General features: G+C 36.8%; 1 protein-coding gene across 2 annotated transcripts; it reads left to right on the top strand.

The window, feature by feature from the left end:
• Positions 1 to 234: 234 nt before the first annotated feature.
• LOC126284029 (zinc finger and BTB domain-containing protein 17-like) lies at positions 235 to 22,135 on the top strand. 2 transcript variants are annotated; one of them, XM_049982582.1, is made up of 5 exons: positions 235 to 358; positions 585 to 1,437; positions 1,569 to 1,760; positions 10,029 to 10,197; positions 21,188 to 22,135. In XM_049982582.1, the coding sequence occupies exons 2-5, from the start codon at positions 592 to 594 to the stop codon at positions 21,382 to 21,384; spliced, it is 1,404 nt and encodes a 467-aa protein (XP_049838539.1). In that variant the 5' UTR covers positions 235 to 358; positions 585 to 591; the 3' UTR covers positions 21,385 to 22,135. The 2 variants fall into 2 exon arrangements, with proteins under 2 accessions (XP_049838539.1, XP_049838540.1); XM_049982583.1 differs by having other exon boundaries at positions 270 to 358; positions 10,099 to 10,197.
• Positions 22,136 to 22,200: the final 65 nt, after the last annotated feature.

The raw sequence follows: 22,200 nt of genomic DNA on the forward strand, positions 1-22,200 counted from the left end.
CATGCTCACTTTCTCTGCGCAGTATTCAAGTTCACTCTTTAATTAGAAAATATATTTGTAAACAATCAACATCAAAAATCGACGGTATCCATCTTTAAATTCTTTGATTTTTTTAATACATAATTTATAACATGAAATCTTAGTGGATCTCGTATATATCATTACTTTTTACACATGCTCTTTTGACGCTATACGTATTCGCACTCTTCGCTGTCCCAATAGCCGGGAACCAATACCGATCAATGGATAATGTTGAAACACCATTGGCCATCCTACCCGAAAATCGATAATGGTCGTAGGTGATCGATTTTCATTATTAGGCGGCGCTGGTTCGACAGCTAACAGTTTAAATAAAAAGGTAAGTTGAAAAATGACGTTACATATTTGTTGTTGACAGACGCGAATGAAAATATTGTTTACGTTACCGGCTGGACGCTGTTTAGCTTTGTTTGCCATCCGTTTGCCTGTCGCCAGCTACTTGGAACATATCGTAACTTATCGTTCTGTTTACCATTCTTTCGATATTATTATTGTTGCGCGCTGTGCTTGAGTGATGTCTTACTTGCTATGAAAATTATTTTCAGCATTACCATGGCTATTGCAGCGGCAGATAACTTTCAGCTGAAGTGGCATAGTTACGGGACACATCTTCATTCATCCGTAGCCACTTTGCTGCGGTCAGAATTATTTTCCGACGTGTGTTTAGCAACAGTGGACGGACGACAGATATCGGCGCATCGGTTCGTATTATCAGCATGCAGTTCGTATCTTCAGCAGCTACTCAAAGCTGTGTACCCACCTACAGTCAATTTCCCCATTGTAATTGTTTTACCCTCAGAAATCCCTTACCGTATTTTGAAGATTTTGGTTCAGTATATGTACAGCGGAGAGGCAACAGTGAGCTATGGACAGCTGGATGGAATCCTGAGAGCTGCACATATTTTAGGTATAAAGGGACTGTGCCATGAAAGGACTAATACAGTAAATCAGGTGGTACAGGACAGAAATGGCAATGTCCAACCCTCAGTACAGAGATTATTTCCTCTTCAGATACAGACTGAGGCAACAGGGAAGTGTCAGAGGAAAACATCCTCAGGTTCAAGATTTCAGGATTCCTCCTCGACTGCTACAACTGACCAGAATGCATGTAACGAAAAGGAAACAGCAAGTGTAGATACAGCTTCAAATGGAAAAGAGGACAAGAATCCAGAGAAAAAGCAAGATGAAGTAACTCCTTGTGCTGTTAGCAGCAAGAGTCCTACCGAAGCAGACCTTCTGACTGACAGTTCTTCTGAGCACCCGCCTAATAATTTGCCATTGAATCCTGTCCAGTTGATAGTAAAACAGGAACCTATAGAGTGGGTAGATACAGAACTGTCTGAACCAATGGAAGAAGAAATAGCAAGTCATATGCATCCAGAAGTGACAGTTAAGTCTGTAAGTGTTGTGAAAAATGTCCACTTCATAGTGCTTTTAAGTCAGTTTCTGTGTGTGCCGTTGTTGTTGAAGAATAAATATAATCCAGTGCACATTTCAAAATTCAAAGTTTTTAATTGTACATGTTACAGGAGGAAGATGACTTCCATGATAGTGAAGGAAGGGCTGTACATGTACAGGAACCCTCTGCCTTGTATACACCCCTCACATGTGATCTTTGCCATGAAACATTTAGTCTTCCAGGTGACTGGGTACGCCATATAGAAAATTTCCATGAAAAACATGATGGTAGACGGAAACGTTATAATAGAAGACCTTCACAGGTAATTGCACCACAATTTCATTTAGTAAATTACCTCATTTACTCATTTTTAAATGTATGAATATATTGTTGAGACAAGAGTAACAGTAAATAGTTTTTGTGTAGGTTAAAACTTGTTTGCTTGTAAGTGACATTGTTAATTCGTACTTGCTACTTGATTACAGGCATAATTTAACAAGTGATATTGTTCATTCACACTTATTATTTAATTACAGGCATAATTTAACAACTAAAATCATAAAACTACCACTACTCAAGCCTTTCAGTTCGATAATCAATGTTCTGAAGAAATTAAACATAAGCTAAAAATTAGCATAATAATAGTAAATTGAAACACTGAACCTTTTTGTCAATTGTTGTAAATGGGTAAATAAGTAGGCTATGAGTGTTAATTTTCTTTTTCTTGTAGTGATTTAGAATACTGCAGATGAGAATGTTATGAGTTTATCTTGCAATTTGCATTATCCTGAAAGAGAAGCATAATAATAACTTTCTGTTTGCAGTTACAATGTATTTGTGCCTCAGATGCTATTGATTATCTGATGTGTTAATGCTTTAAATAACAACAGTATTTTGTTGCTTCCATAAGGAATTGTTGTGGTGAGGCTTGTAAGCAATACTAATGGGTTAAAAAGTAAAGATTCATATTTTGAAGACAAGAGACATTAATTTCAGAAGAAAAAGTTGTGTGGATAATAATGAGGCAGAATCTAATGAAGAGCACAAAAGCTCTATTTGCAATTAAATTATTAATAAATTCAAACTGGTATCAATCTTGTGAAAGGTCATTATTGAATGGACTCATGTTCTGCACAAGAGAAATGTACATTTAGATTATGGTTTGCAGATTAATTTGCTGTTTCGTACTGTGGAAAAACTTATAAGAATCTTAGGCATAGTCCATATCAATTCAGGCAGACTAGGAAAAAAATTTACCTTCATAGTCTCAGATAGTATTGAATTTAGCATAAAATTAAGGACTAAGTAAGGAACACATTTTTTTTTGTGTGTGTGTGTGTGTGTGTGTGTGTGTGTGTGTGTGTGTGTTTCCTCCAAAAAAATTTCTGCTCCGAGATACAGCCCTCCCAAGGTGACATTGCACATACCATTTTGAAGATGCGAATTTTGGGAAAAAATTGAAAATGCTGGTTCTCTGGAACAGTTCTAGATATTTTTTAATATAATTCCTTTATGATTATGAAGAAATCCTCCATTAGGATTTATCTGTCAAAGTTCTTTTACTATAGTGTTCTGAACTTTTTTATAATTTATGGAAAAGAATTATATTCAAAAATGCCAATCCATAAAATTTTGATTTTTTTCTGTTTAGCAGTACTATATAGTACAACATTCCCCACTTCCACTTTTAGGTTGAACAGCTTTTGTAAACAATGGAAATTTTTGCCATACATAAAACCTCTTTTATTACCACATTAATACATAACACGCTCATAAAAATCAAAACCTAACCTTATTTAACATAATTTTAGTTTTAAAAGATGAGTAAGAGAGTCAATTTCTAAGCATTTTAAACAGTTCCAAAATGTATGTGAAAGGTTCACAGACTTAAAGGTTTCAATTTATACAGCTTCTGTGGACTCTGTTTTGTGCTGAAATTAGCCAGTCAATGAACTACAAATGTGTTCCACTCCTTCAGTGTCTTCCTTTGATATAGGGTGATGCCTTCCTGTTGAACCAATAGGAACTGGAGAACTTACAATCTTCAAAACATTTTGAGCAGGAAGTGAGCACTGATGACGTTGTTACTGTGCTTCAGCTGGAAACCTTTATCCAGCAGCTGGTCCATGTGGTAGCATGAAGTTCACTACAGTTTCGTTTAACTCATAACTGGTGTCTATAATCTCTGCAGTCCACCAATGACAGTCATACAAACACACCACGTACATCCCCCTTCTCAGGTTGTGAATCTGAATATTATCCTGCTGCTTCTGAGGTGTTGGCCGAACAAACAAAATTTCTTCTTTCTTGCCCTTTAAAGTGCGTGCAATATGAATTCACCCATCACTTTGACTCCAGAAATGTGTCTTCTGAATTCCTTTCACAGGAGTAGTTGTTTGAACCATTCTTCTTGTTTCTGCTCACAAAATTCTTCGATTCATCTTTGGACAAAAGAATGATGGCTGTGGGTGTGTAAGATTTCACAACTCTCATAAAATCCGGAGCATTCTGAATCACAGTTGTATTTGGTCTGGAAAGATCATGTTTTGTAGCCTGGCGCTTCAGTCGGTCTCCTACACCATCATAAGGCCTCTTCCTGACCAGTAGCACTGTATACCCAGCCATTTGGCACAAGCAACTTACTCAATTCAAACAGCTGGTAACGATTTTTAAAATTGCTAGGAGCACCATCAGAAATAATGATGATCTTCTCAGCCACTGTTTACAGTTGAAGAATTTTGCGCATTGCTAGCAAATCATGTGCTGAGTCATGCCCTGTGTCATCACTTGTAACTGCAACACTTGTAGTCTTGCTTTGAAAATATGTCACTCCTAAAAAATTGAAACCTGGTTGTTACTCCAAAGACACTCGTGTGCTTCTTGTGGGAGAATTACAGACCAGTTTTAAGTAAAATCACAGTGAAGCACTAAACATAGTTCTTCAGCCTATACACACCCTTTCACTTCTGCAATGTGGTGCTGCAATTTCTTTAGATGCTGTTGTGTTACTGCTTTCACTGACCATTTACCAAGTTCATCAGTGTAACTGTCAAAGGCAATGGTTTTCTTAATTAGTTTATTTTCCTCCCATGCCGCATTTGTAATTTCTGCAGAGTTATCTGCTATGTCTTCCAGGCCAAGTGTCTGTAAAGAGAGTCCTCCCTTTCTAGGGCAGTCACCACATTCTTGAAACAAACAAGTCTCTCGCTTTACGTCACAGACTACTAATGACTTCATTCGCTCAACCAAGGTGTCATATGTCACGTGCTCCAGTAAGTTGTTCAAAGGTGCCACACAAAGTTCAAAATTTGTGCCATGCACACATAAACAGCCATCTCTAGGTGAATGTGGAACTACCCACTTATGCCGTAATGCATAAAATTTTGATCTTCCAGTATGTGAAGTTGTATAGTTGCTCTTATAAATTGCAAAAGTTTCTTTAATAGTACAAGTCATGTATCTGTTCACTTTCACAACTTTTTGAGCTTCAACTGTTACAGTTACAGTGTCTTTTTTGTTGGCACTCTGGCAAGAACATTTTATCTTCCAGATAAAATGACTGCACTATTTGAACTTGAGCTGCTTCTACAGGATGACCATAATAGGGATCTGGTCTTCCACAGACTTCTTTTACAGACCTCACATTTCTTGATCTGTCTACCATGTACTTTGATACTAATGGAAAGTGGTTCAAAATTGTTTTCTTTGAAAATGTCTATGGAATAATAGTTAAAGCCTGCACCTTTTCACTGTAGGATGCACAATATTCAACAGCTGAACTGATATTTGTGAAAAATTCCTGACAAGAGCTGCATGAGTGCTTTGGTTCATTTTTTTCTGAAGATGCAATTTCTACTTTGAAGAGTGTTGTCAGTTTTGCTGTAGTGAATTCATCCATAGCTTTAGTAATTTCTCTGTGCTTTCTCGATGCATAGAGCTTATGACTCGGGTTCACTGACCACGTTTCTTAACAGGACTAACCCCTCTGTAGTTGACTGATTCAGGGTATTTAATTCTTCCATCCTTACACAACCCCTGCTCCCAATCCCTTACCTCATGGCTCATACCCCTGTAATAGATCTAGATGCAAGACCTATCCCATCAAAGGCAGGGCTACCTGTGAAACCAGTCATGTGATTTACAAGCTCAGCTGCAACCACTGTGCTGCATTCTATGTAGGCATGACAACCAACAAGCTGTCTGTCCACATGAGCGGCCAACGACAAACTGTGGCCACCTGTAGCTGAACACGCTGCCAAACATGACACTCCTCCTCTCAATGACTGCTTCACAGCCTGTGCCGTATGGATCCTTCCCACTAACACCAGCTTTTCTGAATTGTGCAGGTGGGAACGTTCCCTGCAATACATCCTATGTTCTCGTAACCCTCCTGGCCTCAACCTTCGTTAGTCACTGTCTTCAACCACCCAGCCCCCTTTCTGTTCCCATTCCAGCACAGCACAGCCATCATTTCACCGCCACACTCACTCTTTTAATTTATTTTTATTTCTCTCCTTTCTGCTACTTACCCTCTCCCCCCTCCGCACCTTCTCTCCTGCCCTCCATCTAAACTGCAACACTTCACTGTCCGCCACTCCCACCATACTATCCCTCTCCCGCCCCACCCCAGCCTCCTCCTTACCCCCACCCATTCGCCACTTCCATCATGCACTGTTGCTGCCGCTCGCAGTTTAGTTTCAGCTCTCTGAAACTACAGATGTGTGTGCAAGTTGCGCTTGCGTGAGTGTGTGTGTGTGTGTGTGTGTGTGTGTGTGCGTGTGTGTCCGAACTACTGACAAAGGCGTTAATGGCCGAAAGCTTTGATTGTGTGAATCTTTTTATTGTGCCTATCGCGACTCAGCACCTCTGCTATATGGTGAGTAGCAACTTTCCTTCTCTTTTATTGTTACATTCCATCCTGAATTTTCCATTGTTTGAAGTTATCTGAGAGGTAGATATAGTCTGAAGTTAGAAGGGGTGGCAGGGGGATTTAAATGGGTTGAGAAGTTCTGGAAAAGGAAGGGGAAAAACAGAATAGTATGAGGAAACTTATGAGATTTTAGACAGAGAAGCAAGTAAGAATTAATGAAATGCAAGAAATGGTGATAACTGTACTTCACTGGCATTGAGAAGCAGTTGAGAACTGTAGCACACAGTGAAAAATCAAGTAATATTCTATTTAAAATTATATGCCAGGAAAATACAACATAATTAAGGGAAAAGGAGTGAACAAGTGTGAATATTTTTCTTTTCTTCAGTTTCTAACTTCGTTATAATTGCATGTTTATGACCTTACACACAATATTAGGCATAGATGGCACTTGTATATAAATAACTTTTGGATCCAAGACAGTGATTTCTTTTCATTTGACACCTATCATGCTGCTGACTAGACCTAAGTTTTTAAACTTCTCAGCATGACACTGCCAATAAATGGAAGTATTTGTTGTTGTTTTACAGTTTTGGAGTTTTTTTGTACTGCCTTTTGACAACCTACCAGTGATAGTTTACTTTAATCTTTTTCTATTTATTTAATCTCACCTCTTTGAGGAAAAAGAAGTAAAATGGCCTTGTGTACTGTGGCTGAAGTTGTGGTTGGTGCAGTTTGGGCTTTCTACTCCCTGATCATAACCATAACCCGACTAAGTGAAGGAATGAGACATATTCCCAGTGATTCATCTGTCAGGTGATTTGTCGAACCTCAGTGTTTTTAAATAAAAGAAAATATAATGATATTTCACCCTGGCATATGCACTCCATACAGAATGGAACTGGAAGAAACCCTGATAACTGATAGTGGGATGTACCCTCTGCCATGCACTTCATGGTGGTTTGCAGAGTATGGATGTAGTTGCACACAGATGGAGAGTAATCATCAGATGTAGAAGTAACTTCGGGTGTGCTCCAGGAAATATGTTGGGATGCTTGCTGTTCATGTTGTATATTAATGACCTTGTGGGTAAAATTAATAGTAGCCTCAGACTTTTTGCGAGTGGTGCAGTTATCTGTAATGAAGTACTCTCTGAAAGAAGCTGTATAAATATTCAGTCAGCTGTCGATAAGATTTCAAAGTGGTGCAAAGATTGGCAATTTCCTTTAAATGTTCAGAAATGGAAAACTGTGCACTTCACAAAACAAAAAATATAGTATTGTATGACTGTAATATCAATGAGTCACAGTTGGAACCAGCCATCTTGCACAAATAGCTTGGTATAATGGTTTGTAGGGATATGAAATGGAATGATCACATAGGCTGTCATGGGAAAAGCAGATGGTAGACTTTGGCTTATTGTTAGAATATTGGGGAAGTGCAATTAGTCAACAAAGATTGTTTGCAAATCACTCATGCAACCCATTCTAGTGTATTTGCTCAAGTGTATACCAAATAGTACTATTACCAAATATTGAATGTATGAACAAATGGTCACAGGTTTGTTTGACCCATGGGAGAGTGTCACCCAGATGCTGAAGAAACTGAACTAGCAGACTCTTGAAGATAGACTAAATTTTCTCAGATGTCTACTAACAAAGTTTCAAGAACCGGCTTTAAATGATGGCTCTGTGAATATACTACAACCCACTGTGTATCACTCACATAGGGATTGTGATGGCAAGATTAGAATAATTACAGCACACACAGAGGCATTCAAACAATCATTCTTCCCACACTGTGTGTGAATGGAGTAGGAATAACCCCTAATAATTGGTACAATGGGACATATCCTCTGCCATGAACTTTATGGTGGTTTGCAGATTATGGATATAGCTATGTATATTTTTGACACCTTCAAAAATTGTGTTACAGGTCACCATGTAAACAGCATGTGTTTCTTTGCACAATATATGTGGAGTCATAATGTTTTCATTAACCATTGTGTACATGTCATATATGATGCCAAATTTACTGGCCTTCTTGTAGGACATTTTCACTAAATTGTAATTCCACAGTTATTTGTTAATTTGATTTTATGTAATTGTATTGCCTCAAACTGAATATTCCATGAGAATCGTCTACAACAAGGACAAATCTTCAAACTCTTATTTAAGAAGTGTAGCTTTTCCAGACTTATCCTAGCTTTGTAGGTGTTAATGTAATTGCCATACAGAAATATGGGGTAAACTACACCAGTCATATAGCTAGTTGTGACATATTACAATAAAATTGGTGAGAACTATTTTCATTAATTATTTATATATTTTTTCTTTGGTATACTGAAGCACCAGAGGAAGAAGGATAATATTTTGATGTGCAATGCTTGTTATTTAATCACCCTTTTTTTGCATGTAACAAATGACAGTAATAATTTCGTTGAAATACTCAGCCATATAACTTTACAAATTAAGTGATGGTATAACTTGTTCTGATTATGGTCAATAAAGTATGAGAGACATTTCATAAATAATGCGCAAGATGGTGTTACGGTGGATCGTTTGATGCAGCAACAACAAAAATTACGAGGTGTAGTTGGGAGCTTGAGGAGGAAGCGTATGTTTTTGTATTTTCACTGTGTACTCCTACGTAAAATAGGCGAGAGGTAGAAATGGACCCTGCAGTGGTCTCATGTACTGTTGAGTGTTAAAGACCAGAAGTCATACATCAAGACTGAAATTTTACACAGCAGAAATCCACAGTGTGTTAAGTGAAGTTTGTGGTGAGTTTACACAGGGCTGTAGTACATTTTCACGTTGGGTTATTGGTTTTTATGGTGGTCATATGAGCATTGATGATAATCCAAGACCTGGAAGGTCAAAAAGACAACAGATGAACTAATTGTGAAACTTCAGGCAGATGCTCTGGAAGATCACGGTGCAACGTATGATGAACTCTCTGAACTCATGTAATTCCCCCAACATCGGTATTCCGTTTTCTGACAGATGATTTGAAGAGATAAAATTCTGCGAGATGGGTCCCTCAATGTTTGGCTGCCGAAGAGAAACAGAAACGCATGGACATTGCAATGTTGCTCAAACAATGATTCAACTGTGAAGCTCAAGGATTCTTGTGTCAAATTGTCACTATTGATGAAAAATGGATTAGAGCCTTACAACCAGGGTTGAAATTACAGTCCAATGAGTAGCGGGCTTCAGATTATCCACATCGAAAAAAATTTCACCGTGCTCAAAGATCAACAAATGATGATTTTTGCTCAGTTGCTCTCAAGGCTGGGCCACTCATTCTCCACGACAATGCTCACTCACATATTGGCAATGTTGTAGCCCAAAAACTGCACAAATACGGATTGGAAGTGTTGCTGCATCCTCGTTTCCAAAGTTGAGAAAAACCTATGCACTGACATCATTATCTTTCTCTGGAAGAGCATTCTACCACCATCACCTGAACCATTCAACAGATGAGCAGCAGGGGTGTCCTGGATGGAATAATAGAGCCTCCAAGACATTGAGATTCAGTCATAGAGAAGCAGGGAGGCCATATCGAAGGGCTGTAGAGAGATATTGGAAAGAAATAAACATGTAAGTAAAAAACATAGTGTGCATCATTTATGAAATGTCCCTCATATTAAGAGTTTTTGGCAAAAAGAATGACAAAACTAATGTAAAACAACTGTAATATGGTGAATACGACACACAGGGCAATGAAGATGGTCCTGAATTTCCACCATTGAAATGTGAGCTTTGTGAGCAAGTGTTTGACACTCCAGGTGTATGGGTGCGACACATCCAGGAGGAGCACACAGATGAGCAGCTCGCTGCTACCAACAGGTGTGCCACTAATATCCGAGGTGGCCACAAATTCACAGGTATGTTATATTATCAATTTTCAAGTACCCATAGTTTGATATTGGTGTGTGGATGATTTCATCATAATGGCTCATAGCTAATATGGTACTTTATTGCAAACAACTGTCATGATGGAAGTGCATTAAAACACTAGTTAAGTGTACACATTCGCAAATGATGTAAAGCAGGCCAAAACATGTTTTATTTCTTCAGAAGTACAAGATTACAGAGGCTTTTTTACTTTGTCACTTTTGAAGAGCAGGGGACAGACAGAGGAAACTCCTGTCCTTATGTACGTATTGTAACAATCACTGTGGAGTGAAGAATATGTCTCTCCACAAACAAGAAAAATGGAATTGTCATTCTCTGTTTAATGTAATCCCTATTGAGGTTAGACACATGAGCACCCTGAAGCAATGGTGTCACACGAATGTGTTTTATCCCACGTTATACAGGTCACACACCATATATGGTCATATTCACTGGGTCATACACGTATGGTAAGATTTTATTAAGCAATTAAAATACCTTGTGAAAACTGAAACCAAAAGGGTTGCAAAGAGATCATCATGAAGGTGCTAGGTGTCATTTTACAAAATAGTGTTCTTTGTGACCTCTGCCTGAAGTTGTTTCTGAGGCTGCATGTGTCCCAGACGTATAAAGGGGAAGACGTCTGGTGTTGTCTCTCCCTCACACTTGTTGTTTTTTTTTTCCCCCGCAGTTGAGAAATTGTGTTTCCTGCTCAGGAAAAATGTTACAGAAACAGGATGTTGAAAACAGTTTACAAATATTAAGTTACAGGAAAAATTAGAATGTACAAATGGTTTTCTTGCTTCAAGAATAGTGTATGTCATTTGAGGGCAGAACATTGTTCCAGATGTTAGTCAGCCGCCCAAACAAATGAAAATGTTGAGATAATTTGTGAATCTTTGGATACTGACAATTGGACCATTGAACACATGGCAGAACTAAAAGTAGATTATCATTGAGCTCACTTCAAGTAATTTCAACACAATTTGGAAATGAGTCCAGGCACTGCCAAATGGTTCTTGATGATCCCAGCGGACCTCTAGGTACAATATTGGCATCAATGAGGAAACCTGCATGCCACCAACATGAGGATCGAAGTTGATGAACATGTGAAACTTCCCTGAACAACCTGACACCTCACAGCAAATGCATTAGCTAATTGATCAGAACCTTTCCTCTTCCCACATACCAATAATATGACTTCACAGAAATTCAATTCATTGTACATATTATCTTGGAATTTCTGCTGTTGTTAATCCAGCGTAATGCTCAACACATTCAGCTTTTTCAATAGTTTTGGGATCAGTGTGTGGTTTCTACTTGGTACTCATTGAGACACTTTGAATTATTGCATTCACTACTTGCACGAGTTTTCTGCATGCCTTCTAAAAATGGTTCAGGTGCAAGGTGCAGAAAGAATCTTCCTCACATACAGAGACGTTGTGGAGAGGAGAGGGGTAAGCAAACTTGACCTCCTTTGTGCCAGTGCTGGCAACCGGAGAAATGGCAACTGTGTTTAGTTTTTTGGAGCAAATGTTTTACTCCGTGAAGGACTGTACACATACTCATACACTTCTCAGTACACACAATTAAAAACATGTAGTCTTCTCATGCCAATAAGAATGCGAGAATAATGGAAGTGGAAAACTTATCACACAGGGATCTATCACATTCATCTCCGTGCAATTCTTCAGTCATCACTGCTTTTCAGAAGTGGGAGCACTTGTAATTTCATGTTTTTGAGACCTATAGTTCCAATATACTTTTACGTTGCTTTACTGTCCTGTTGCAATCTTTGGCAGTAATTGTTTGAAATGAATCAACTGCAAATTTCTGCAGATTTTCTGTTTGTTTCCCCCTATGATATTGTGCTCCTGGAAATATATATTAATTTTTGTACAGGTTTAATCCAATATTCAGGTCACATTTTGACAATGGAAAACTGACAGTTTTGTGGCTTTTCTCAGTAACCATAACATTGACACAAAGAATTTCCAAATTTTATGTTGTACAGCAGTGGAGAAAACACCAGCTGTTTGCTGCAGTATGTGGCATTGCTTATTTCAAATTCTTTATACTGCTTTATTATTGGAGGGCAACTAATTCAAGTATTTATTTTTATTAAGTGCCAGTCTTCATTTCCAGGCCACCATTAACTGACAACTAGCTAACATCGGATATGATAGAATGCTGAATCACAGTGATGTATGGGGCACAAAACATACATTCCTAACCAATGTCAAACAGTAGCATAGGTTAGAGGGTTTTTTACTCTGTTCGATTGCTAGCCTTTTTTACATTTGGGCAACAGCAGTTAAAGTGAGTAATCTCTACCAGTCTTCTTCAATTGTAAATCATGTTGGAGTTTCTTTAGTTGTTTGGGTAATCATATCCATTTTCGATGGGTTCTGTTATGGTTTTACTGGGAGAAGATAGGTAAATCATTTTTGGCTACTCTGTTTCTGTAGTAAAACAGAACACTTGCATCTTCAAAATAACACTTCCATATACATTGCTGCAGCAGTCAAAGAGTAGTTTCATATGTGCACGCAGATGAAATCTCTGGCCATTACAATGTCAAAATTTTAATACAACAGCCACAGTAGCCAGTTTAAACACTATTATATTGTATTACTGGGTTTAATTGCAATTTTCTTGGTTAAATACATACGAAAAGCAAATCACAGTAAACATCATCATGTAAGGAACAGATGCTGTGCTGTTGGGTAATCAGTACGGTTGAAAATGAACATACTTTGTATGCCGTGATCAGAATATAGGCACATTTATTGTTCCAAGATGACCAGTTTCAACAATCTTACACTCTCATCATCTGGTCTTATGGAACTTATAAAATTGCCATGTTACATTACATGAAGACAAAGCATAAAAGGCACTCCCCACGTGTACATGTCTTGATAAAAATCCAGTCAGCGTCAAGCTTGTGAGTACCACGTTCATCACCAATGTGCATGGACAGTATGAAGACTTTAACAACTGTATGCATTTTACAATGTGTGTGCATTTTATCAAGGGGATTTTTATGAAGGTGTGTATATGTGGGGAGTATAAAAAGTTTTATAAGCTCAGATGATGGCAGCGTAAGACTCTTGAAACTGGTCTCCTGGAATAGTGCGAATTGTGTTCTTTTTCAATCATCATCATGACTGCCATGCTTTACAAACTACGTTCCTTGGGGGAATTTGAACTCTGATGACTTATACAAATTGTCTGCATGACAACTCTCTACTCATCTTTAACCTATCAAATGCCAGAGTTACCATTCAGAATATTTATGGTTACTGTAGACTCCATTGGAACTAAAGCGTTATATACAAAATGTGACTGACAACAGTACAGCATTTGTGTGTGTTGGTCTTGAGGCAGATTCAAACTGTCTAACATTGCCATTCAAAATATGAAATTTTTCTTCTCCAGTTATGTACAAGTTTTGGAAATTAGTCATACTTATTTGCATATGCTGCCCAATACAGATTACTTTTAACAGTTATGAAAAGGATACATTGCTACTCATCATAAAGATGAAACGCTGCATTGTGGGCAGGCACAACAAAAAGACTGTTAAACACTTAGGTTTCAGCAAAAGCCTTTTCCAGAAAAGAAAGGAAAACACACACAAAACACAAGCAGGCATATCTCGTGAACAGGTCTACTACCTCCAGCCACTCTAGCCGAACTATCTGTCTTAACACTGCCAGTCCAGTCAGAGTGAATGTAGATAGCCTCAGGTATGCCTGCTTGGTTGAATGTGTGTGTTTCTTCCTTTCTTTTCTGAGGAAAGCTTTGGCTGAAGGCTTAGTGTGTAACAGTCATTTCGTAGTGCCTGTCTGCAACTCAACATGTCATCTTTACAGAGAGAACCAATCTGTCATTTTCTTTTTATTGATTTTCCAATCTGGACTTTCCATTGTTAGTATTAATTTTTTATTTATTTATTGCTGGAAAAATATCAGGTGCATGTCCAAGGTTAGTGGCATCTGCATTGCAGAAGACAAAATATCTTTCAAAATACATTTATCTGTAGTGTATAGTGTTTCATATTACTTAATGTGATTGCTGCTTTTTTATATAATTTAACTTGCCTTTTATTTAGCACATGCCAAAAAATTTGCCAGTAGCAGTCATATAATTATCTAACTACGAGTTTTAATTAGCATATTAATTATGGATCTTACGTACTTGTCAGTGGTGATGTGCTTAACATCCAAAGATATGACCGAGTTGTTTATTTCCTCTTCTCCTCATCCTCTTCTTTTACAAATGAGCCGCTATGGTCTAGAGTTTTTTCAACTGGTTCTCCTTTGGGTTTTTCCCCACATTTCTCTCTTGTTTCTGCCCAAATGGCTCCAGTCTTCTTGGGTTCGTCGTGGAAATCTAACTTATTTCTGAGTGGTAGTCAAAGCTAAATATCTCTTGGAGTAATCGAAGTTCGTCCATGTTCCTTCCAACTTCCTTGCATCATGTGTTATCAATTTTTAATTTACCAAAGTAAGTGAATAGTCTATCTGTCACTCTGTTGGGATTCATCCTTTTTCCTGGACCCAAAATTTTCCATTCTGTGATTTCCAGTCCATAATAACTTTTACAGTCATGGACATAGTCTGTTTATGAACTCAGACATTAATAAGAGCTTAGAAATAAAGATAAATTATGCACAACATTAAAAATCCTTGATGGACTACAAACATTTATCAATTAACAGTTGTTTTAATTTTGTCTTAAATGTCTTCATTTAACAGTTTTATATTACTTGGCAGCCTGTTATAAAAAGTCTTCCAGCAGAAAATGTACTATGATATGTTGTTCTGTTATTACTATCTTTAAGTTGCAATCCTCTTCTTTTTCTTCGTATTATAATTACGGATCTCACTGTTGATTATGCCATGCTCCAAATTTTCTTTTATAAATTGTATAGTCCTAAGAACATACGATGAATACACTGTTAGTCTGTTATACGTAATGACATAGTCTCTACAGGACTAACGTTTACTAATGTTAGCTATTATCCTAACTGCTCTTTTCTGGGCTCTGAAAGCCCTATCCATGTATACCATTGATGCCCTGACACAAGTCTCAATACCATATTGTAGATGGGAGTGTATGAGTCCAAAATAGGTGTGTCTCAAGACAGGTGGCTCTGTTCTGCTAGAAAGGCATTTTAGCCGATAGCTGTAACAGGAGAGTTTTAATGCATATTACTGATGTGCTCCTTCCATGTAAGATGTTCACCTACTATAATATCCAGAAATTTATATTAAACAATTGTTTCAACTGATAACTCCGGTTCAGTGTCCACTTGTTTTGATTTATAATTTAGCAGAAACTCCATCAGAATTGTCTAGTCCTTATTTAGTGCCAATTTGTTTTTGGTCAGATATTGTACGGTGAGGGTAATATTCTCTGCATTATTTTCCACTGCTACCTGTTTTGTAGAGCCCCAGCTTATGAAAGAGGTACCATCGGCATAATTTATTAGGTTTGCATTTTGTGGATTTATTATATCATTGATGTATGCAACAAACAGAAAGAAACCTGATAATGCATCCCCTGAGGGACTCCACAGTTAAGAATTTTATAAGATGATTTTACTGTTTATGCATGTCCACCAGTTGTATGATACAGCTTAACACATTGTCTCCTGTCAACAAGGAAGGATCTTAACAAATCTGATGGCACTCCTCTGACTCCATAAGTTTCTAATTTATATAGAAGAATGGAATAATTTAGAGTCAAAGGCCTTGGATAGGATGAGTTTATCCAATACCACTTGAAAAAATATTGCTGGAGCTGTTACTGTAGATCTACCCTTCCTGAAACCCTGCTGAGAGGGTTTTTCGTAGATTGTACTTGCAGAAAAATTATTTAAGTTGATCAAGAAGTAGTCTGACCAACAACTTACTTAATACTGATGTTAATGAAATAGGTGTAAAATTTTGTATACCAGTAGCTATTCCATTTTTATGCACCAATCTTGTATTTCAGTGACTTTTAAAAAGTTAGGAAATGACACATAACTGAAAGAGCTGTTAATTAGATGTTGTAATGGCTTTATTAAGCCAATGCAAGATGCTTATAATAGTTTCCACAATGAAACTTTGTCTTGAAACCTGGCTGAAAATCCAAAGAGATTCGCGTCGGATGTGATTTATGCTAGTGGCGAGACACAATAAATGACTTTTCTGTGCGATAGCAAGGGAAATACTATCAATGACAGCACTGCCGAAGCAGAGTTACTAAACACAGCTTTCCGAAATTCCGTCACCAAAGATGAAGAAAATATTCCAGAATTTGAATCAAGAAGACCTGCAAACATGAGTAATGTAGAAATAGATATTGTTGAAGTAGTGAAGCATCTTATATCACTTAACAAAAGCAAGTCTTCTGTTCCAGACTGTATACTAGTTAGATTCCTTTCAGAGTATGCTGATACAATAGTTCCATACTTAACAATCATATACAACCATTCGTTCGACAAAAGATTTGTTCCCGATGACTGGAAAGTTGCATAGGTCACACCAGTATTCAAGAAAGGTAGTAATAATAATCCACTAAGTTACAGGTCCATATCGTTAACATTGATAAGCAGCAGGATTTTGGAACATATACTGTATTCAAATATTACGCATTACCTCAAACAGAATTGTCTATTGAAGATAATGGTATACTGACACACGCGGCTTTAGAAAACATTTTTAGATTTCCAGAAGGCTTTTGACATTGTACCATACAAGAGGCTTGTACTGAAATTGCTTGCTTATGGAATATCGTCTCAGTTATTTGACTGGATTCATGATTTCCTGTCGGAGAGGTAACAGTTCGTGATAATTGATGGAAAGTCGACGAGTAAAACAGTAGTGATTTCTGGTGATCCCCAAGGTAGTGTTATAGATCCATCGCTGTTCCTTATCTATAAAACAATTTAGGAAACTACCTGAGCAGCCATCTTAGGTTGTTTGCAGATGCTGTTGTTGCTTATTGACTTGTAAAGTCATCAGAAGATCAAAACAAATTGCAAAACAATTTAGAAAAGATATTTGTATGATGCAAAAATTGGCAATTGACCCTAAAAAACAAAACATATGAGATCATCCACATGAGTGCCAAAAGGAATCCATTAAACTTCGATTAGACAAAAAATCCAACATATCAAAAGACCATAAATTCAACAAAATTCATTGGAATTACAGTTAAGGGACACAGGAAATATTATGGGGATGGCTGACCAAAGACTGTGTTTTTTTGGCAGGACACTTGGAAAATGTAACAGATCTACTAAACAGTCTCCTTACACTACACTTGTCCGTCCTCTTTTAAAATACTGCTGCGCAGTGTGGGATCCTTACCAGATAGAACTGATGGAGTACAATGAGAAAGTTCAAGGAAGGGCGCATTTTGTATTATCGCGAAATAGGGGAGAGAATGTCACTGAAATGATACAGGATTTGGGGTGGACATCATTAAAACGAAGCCAGTTTTCATTGCAGCGAAATAGTCTCACAAAATTTCAATCAACAACTTTCTACTCCGAATGCAAAAATATTTTGTTGACGCCAGCCTGCATAGGGAAAAACGATCATAATAATAAAATAAGGGAAATAGAGCTAGCACGGACAGATATATGTTTGTTTTTCCTGCGTGCTGTATGAGACTGGAGTAATAGAGGATTATTGTAATGTGGTTTGATGAACCCTCTGCCAAGGTATTCATGTAGATTTAGATCACTGCATTGTCCCAGCCACCAGATGTATTTGCTTTTAAGTCTGAAATGGTTTTCAGGACTTCCAATTCTGTAACACACCTCAGGAAGAATGAATCACTGAGATTTAGCACCTGTGGTGGGTCAATCACATCCTCCCTACTCATCTTACCAAATTGGTCTATGAATCTCTTACATACATCCTTTGAGTCACTCAGCAATTTTTCCATTGCCTTTTATTTTTATATTATTGCACACTGCATTGTCACTCCCCCTGCTTTCTTTGTTTACTATATTCCATGCTGTTTTGCTAATATTGCTGGATTGCCTCATCTGTGCTTTTAATGTCATAAGTGCTTCCCTGTAATTTTATACTGGCTTTGTATTTAGATTGGAAGTACTGCAGTTTGGTGTGTCTAAAAAGAATATCCAAGTCCTTCATATCTTCCTTAATTTTATCACGTTAGGGGGAAGTTTAAGATTCTTGGAACTGTCAGTTTTCCTTAGGTTTTTTACCACTGAGCATGCTTGATTATGGTCTTTTTTTTTAATTTGTCCCAGTTTCCATTAATATCTTCTGTTTCATATAGGCCCACCTGATTCCAGTTAGTGTGTGCAAGGGTTTCCTTTAATGTATGAGATAACTATTTCTTTGTCTGTATGGAGCTCTGGGAATAATGCACTATCATCTGAAATGTGGTTTTTAATGGTTCTAACTCAAGGTCTCCCTTGCTTAAGTTTGTAATAACGTGGTCATTACATGTCTGAGAGTCATGTTATTCTTGTTGGTGTTAAATTCACATGGGTGTAATTATAGGACTGGGACATATTAATATATCTAAGATAATTTATGCTATTAGTTAAGGAGTTAATGTTCACATCACCTAGTATTATAGTCTGTGTTTTACAAGTTGAAAATTTATCAACAAGGTCCTGCAAATAACAAAAGAATTCTTCAGTTTTCCTGTTAGGGGGATCTATACAGACTAGCTATTACTAAACTGCTAATTCCGAGCTTTATTCTTATTGAAGCTATTTCAGAAACCATCTCTCATGCAAATCTATCTACCCAGTCAATTTTTTTTTCACACGGGACATTATTTTTGACATAAATATCACCACCACTACATTGCTTCATACAATACACACTGACAGTTTTATAATCACTTGGATTAATGCTACAAATTTCTTCACTTTTGCACCCTAATCCATTCACAAGAAAAATATGAAATCTACTTCCAATAAGAAATTCGTCAATTTGTTGAATTTTGTTGGTAATGTATTGGACATTTTGCGATATTATTTTGAGTTTTGTCATTTGACATTACCAAGTACTTTACTTTCACGTATGTGTAGTAAAAGCTGTTTGAAAACAGTTAAGGGAGTATCAGGAAAGACTATCACCTAGTCTGACTAGTTTTGATATGAAAATTTCAAGAATTTTCACTTTAGAATTAGTGTTTGTTAGTGAAATCACAGCTTTAATTAAAATAACACTGAGTCTAGTTTGTAGAGAATTCCAGACAGACGTCCTACAGACAGTCATTAAGGTTTCCTGAAGTCAACAAAAAGTTTTAGATTATCTTTTCAGATACATTATTGACTATGTTGAGAATCTGTTCTGAACATGATCTAGTCTTTATAAAACCACATTGATTTTCACAATTTGAGGGTCGAGTTGTTTTGCCATAATCGATAAAGATTTTGTTGGCAGTTGGTAGGAGAGAAATTCCTCTATTTTTGTTCAATAAATTTTGTCATGTGCTTTGGGCAGTGGGTGGATTAAGGCTGTCTTCCACTCTCCAAGCAATTTTCTGTTAGTCAAATAATTTGGATGATACAGGTTAGCCCAGAAATTTGTTATTTGAGTATTTTTTAAGTTCTGCAGTTATGGAATCCTCCCAAGGTGCTTTTTCGCTTTTGAGTTATTCGATTTCATCTTTTATCGGAAGGGTGTCATGGTACTGAGTGCATTCTAATGTGAACTTAATCTTGTTTCCAAAGGTTTGGCAGAAATTAGTGTTCCCAGTCAGTTTAAAAGTTTATTTTCTCATTTCAAAGAATCTTTTCCTGTTTTCCACATTGTCTTAATTCCATTTTAGCCATGCATTTGTCTTCTTGTTATAGTTTCATCACATTCTAAATCTAATTACATTTCTAAATTGCATTACTGTGTTAAATTGCTTACTAAGGACTATTTCAGCATTAGAGGTTTAGGAGAATGTTGGTGAAATTTTTGGTTTTTTAAGTCAGTCTGTTCAAAATAATGGCAGGATGTTTTGTCAGATGTGACAGTTTCTTTTTCTTCCAAAATATTTAGCAAAACATTTTCAGAGGTGGTTGCAATTGACAGGCATTGTGTCAAGTTACTGGATGCGTGTTTTTGTTTTCAGATGTGAGCTACATGAAGGTAGGTTTATGCCAGTGAGAGTAAGATATTTTCTTAACTGTTTTGAAATTTCTTCCTTTCTTTCCTATGTGTATTTTCTCTTAACTTAAAAATCACCTAAATGGGTAAGTTTAAAGAACTGTTCTAGGGAACGACAAATTCATGACCATACTGTGTACTGCGTTCTGAAGCTTATTCTCAGATTGGTTATTTGAAATGCAAGTTTGATTTCATCTTAACATTTCCCCAGTGTAGTATGACAACAGAGCTGTTTGATTATAATGTGGTTTTGGAAGGCTACATTGTCTTTTTTTTTTTTTTCATTGCAGTAATCTTTTAGCATAAATTGTTGGCTAAATGTGGAATTAAAGCAACTGTTTTCTGGTGCTTTTTGTTGAGATGTTATAGTTTCTTTGGTTGGCAGATACCTTGTTAATCAGTATGTTGGTCCAAAAATATGCTTCCACATGTTTGTTGGTGGTAAGAACTGTTGAGAACAACGACTTGCCCCAGCCACAGATAGCACTTTTAACTAACTGGCCAGACAACTTATCTGGCCTAGTGATAAATTTCATTACAGGTGCTATGTAAACTTTGACATAAAATTCGGAGATCAGTGTTGATTAACTACATATCACTTTCATATAACAGAAATGGTATGAGCAGTGCACACCATGAAACATCTTATGAGGCATGAATGATATCTGTTACATATGTAATTGGCGTTTGAAATGGTTTCTCGTGGCAATGATTTGGGCATATCATGATTTATTTAATATGCTTACAACATTACATATAATAATCAGGGACACATATTGAGTACTGAACTTGCTTTATTGATATTAAATCTTAAGACAAGGTTTCTTTTTTCCAGGGGATCGGAAGCGCTGTCCAGTTTGTGCCAAAACTTTCCCATCACGTGCATCAATGGTAATCCACAAACGCACCCACACAGGTGAAAAACCTTATGTGTGTGCTGTGTGCACTAAAGGGTTCAATGTTAAAAGCAACCTATTACGGCACCTACGAACATTGCATGATCAAATTGTCAGTCCATCTGCTATGGACTAAAGAAACATATCAAATCATTTGCTGTGTACTTATGAGTAATCTAAGTAGAATACCAATGATTAAATGACAAATCTTTAGCAACATATCCCTGAAAGGCAATGACTATGTAAAATTTTATGTAACACCTTCTTGCAGCATTATTTGTATTGTTATCTCAAAATACAAATGTGAATGGAAAATAGAAATGTTTTGCATGCAAATCTTTCATAAGAAAAATTTATAACGAGTAGTAGTTATAGTGCTGTACTGCACTGTTTCTGAAATGAAATAATTGGTCCTAAACACCATATCTTGTTAAAAGGTTTCTGATATTGATAAATTACCATAATGCAGATTCCAATATTATCCAATGATTTGGGTTATAAAAATAAGTATTTCTTCCTATGTAGTGAAATGTGTTTCCACATTGAACATTCCTTTGTATCAAAGTGTTATATTTACAACTGGTAAGTTGCCATTTACTCAGTCAACAGACAATGAATAAAGTTCAGGATACCTGAATCCAAGCAAAAACAAAGTTTTACAACAAGATTTTAACATGTTCTGACACTCTTACATTACTGTAAACTTTACACATTAATGAAGTTTGTTTAAATGGTTTGGTCATTCTGAATTTGTGTATGGTCTTTTGTCTATTTTGATTTCAGATTTTTTTTTTAAATAGTTGCATACTTTGTGATTTGTGAAGTACCCTCTATTGCTTAACTTATAACACCAGTGAGTAAATAATAAAGCAAGTTCATTCCTTCAAGATTTCACAATATTGTTTATATTATATTTGAATGTAGATATAAAATGTATTTAAAATATCAAATC

Source organism: Schistocerca gregaria, chromosome 8, assembly GCF_023897955.1.
Source record: "Schistocerca gregaria isolate iqSchGreg1 chromosome 8, iqSchGreg1.2, whole genome shotgun sequence".
NCBI lineage: Eukaryota > Metazoa > Arthropoda > Insecta > Orthoptera > Acrididae > Schistocerca > Schistocerca gregaria.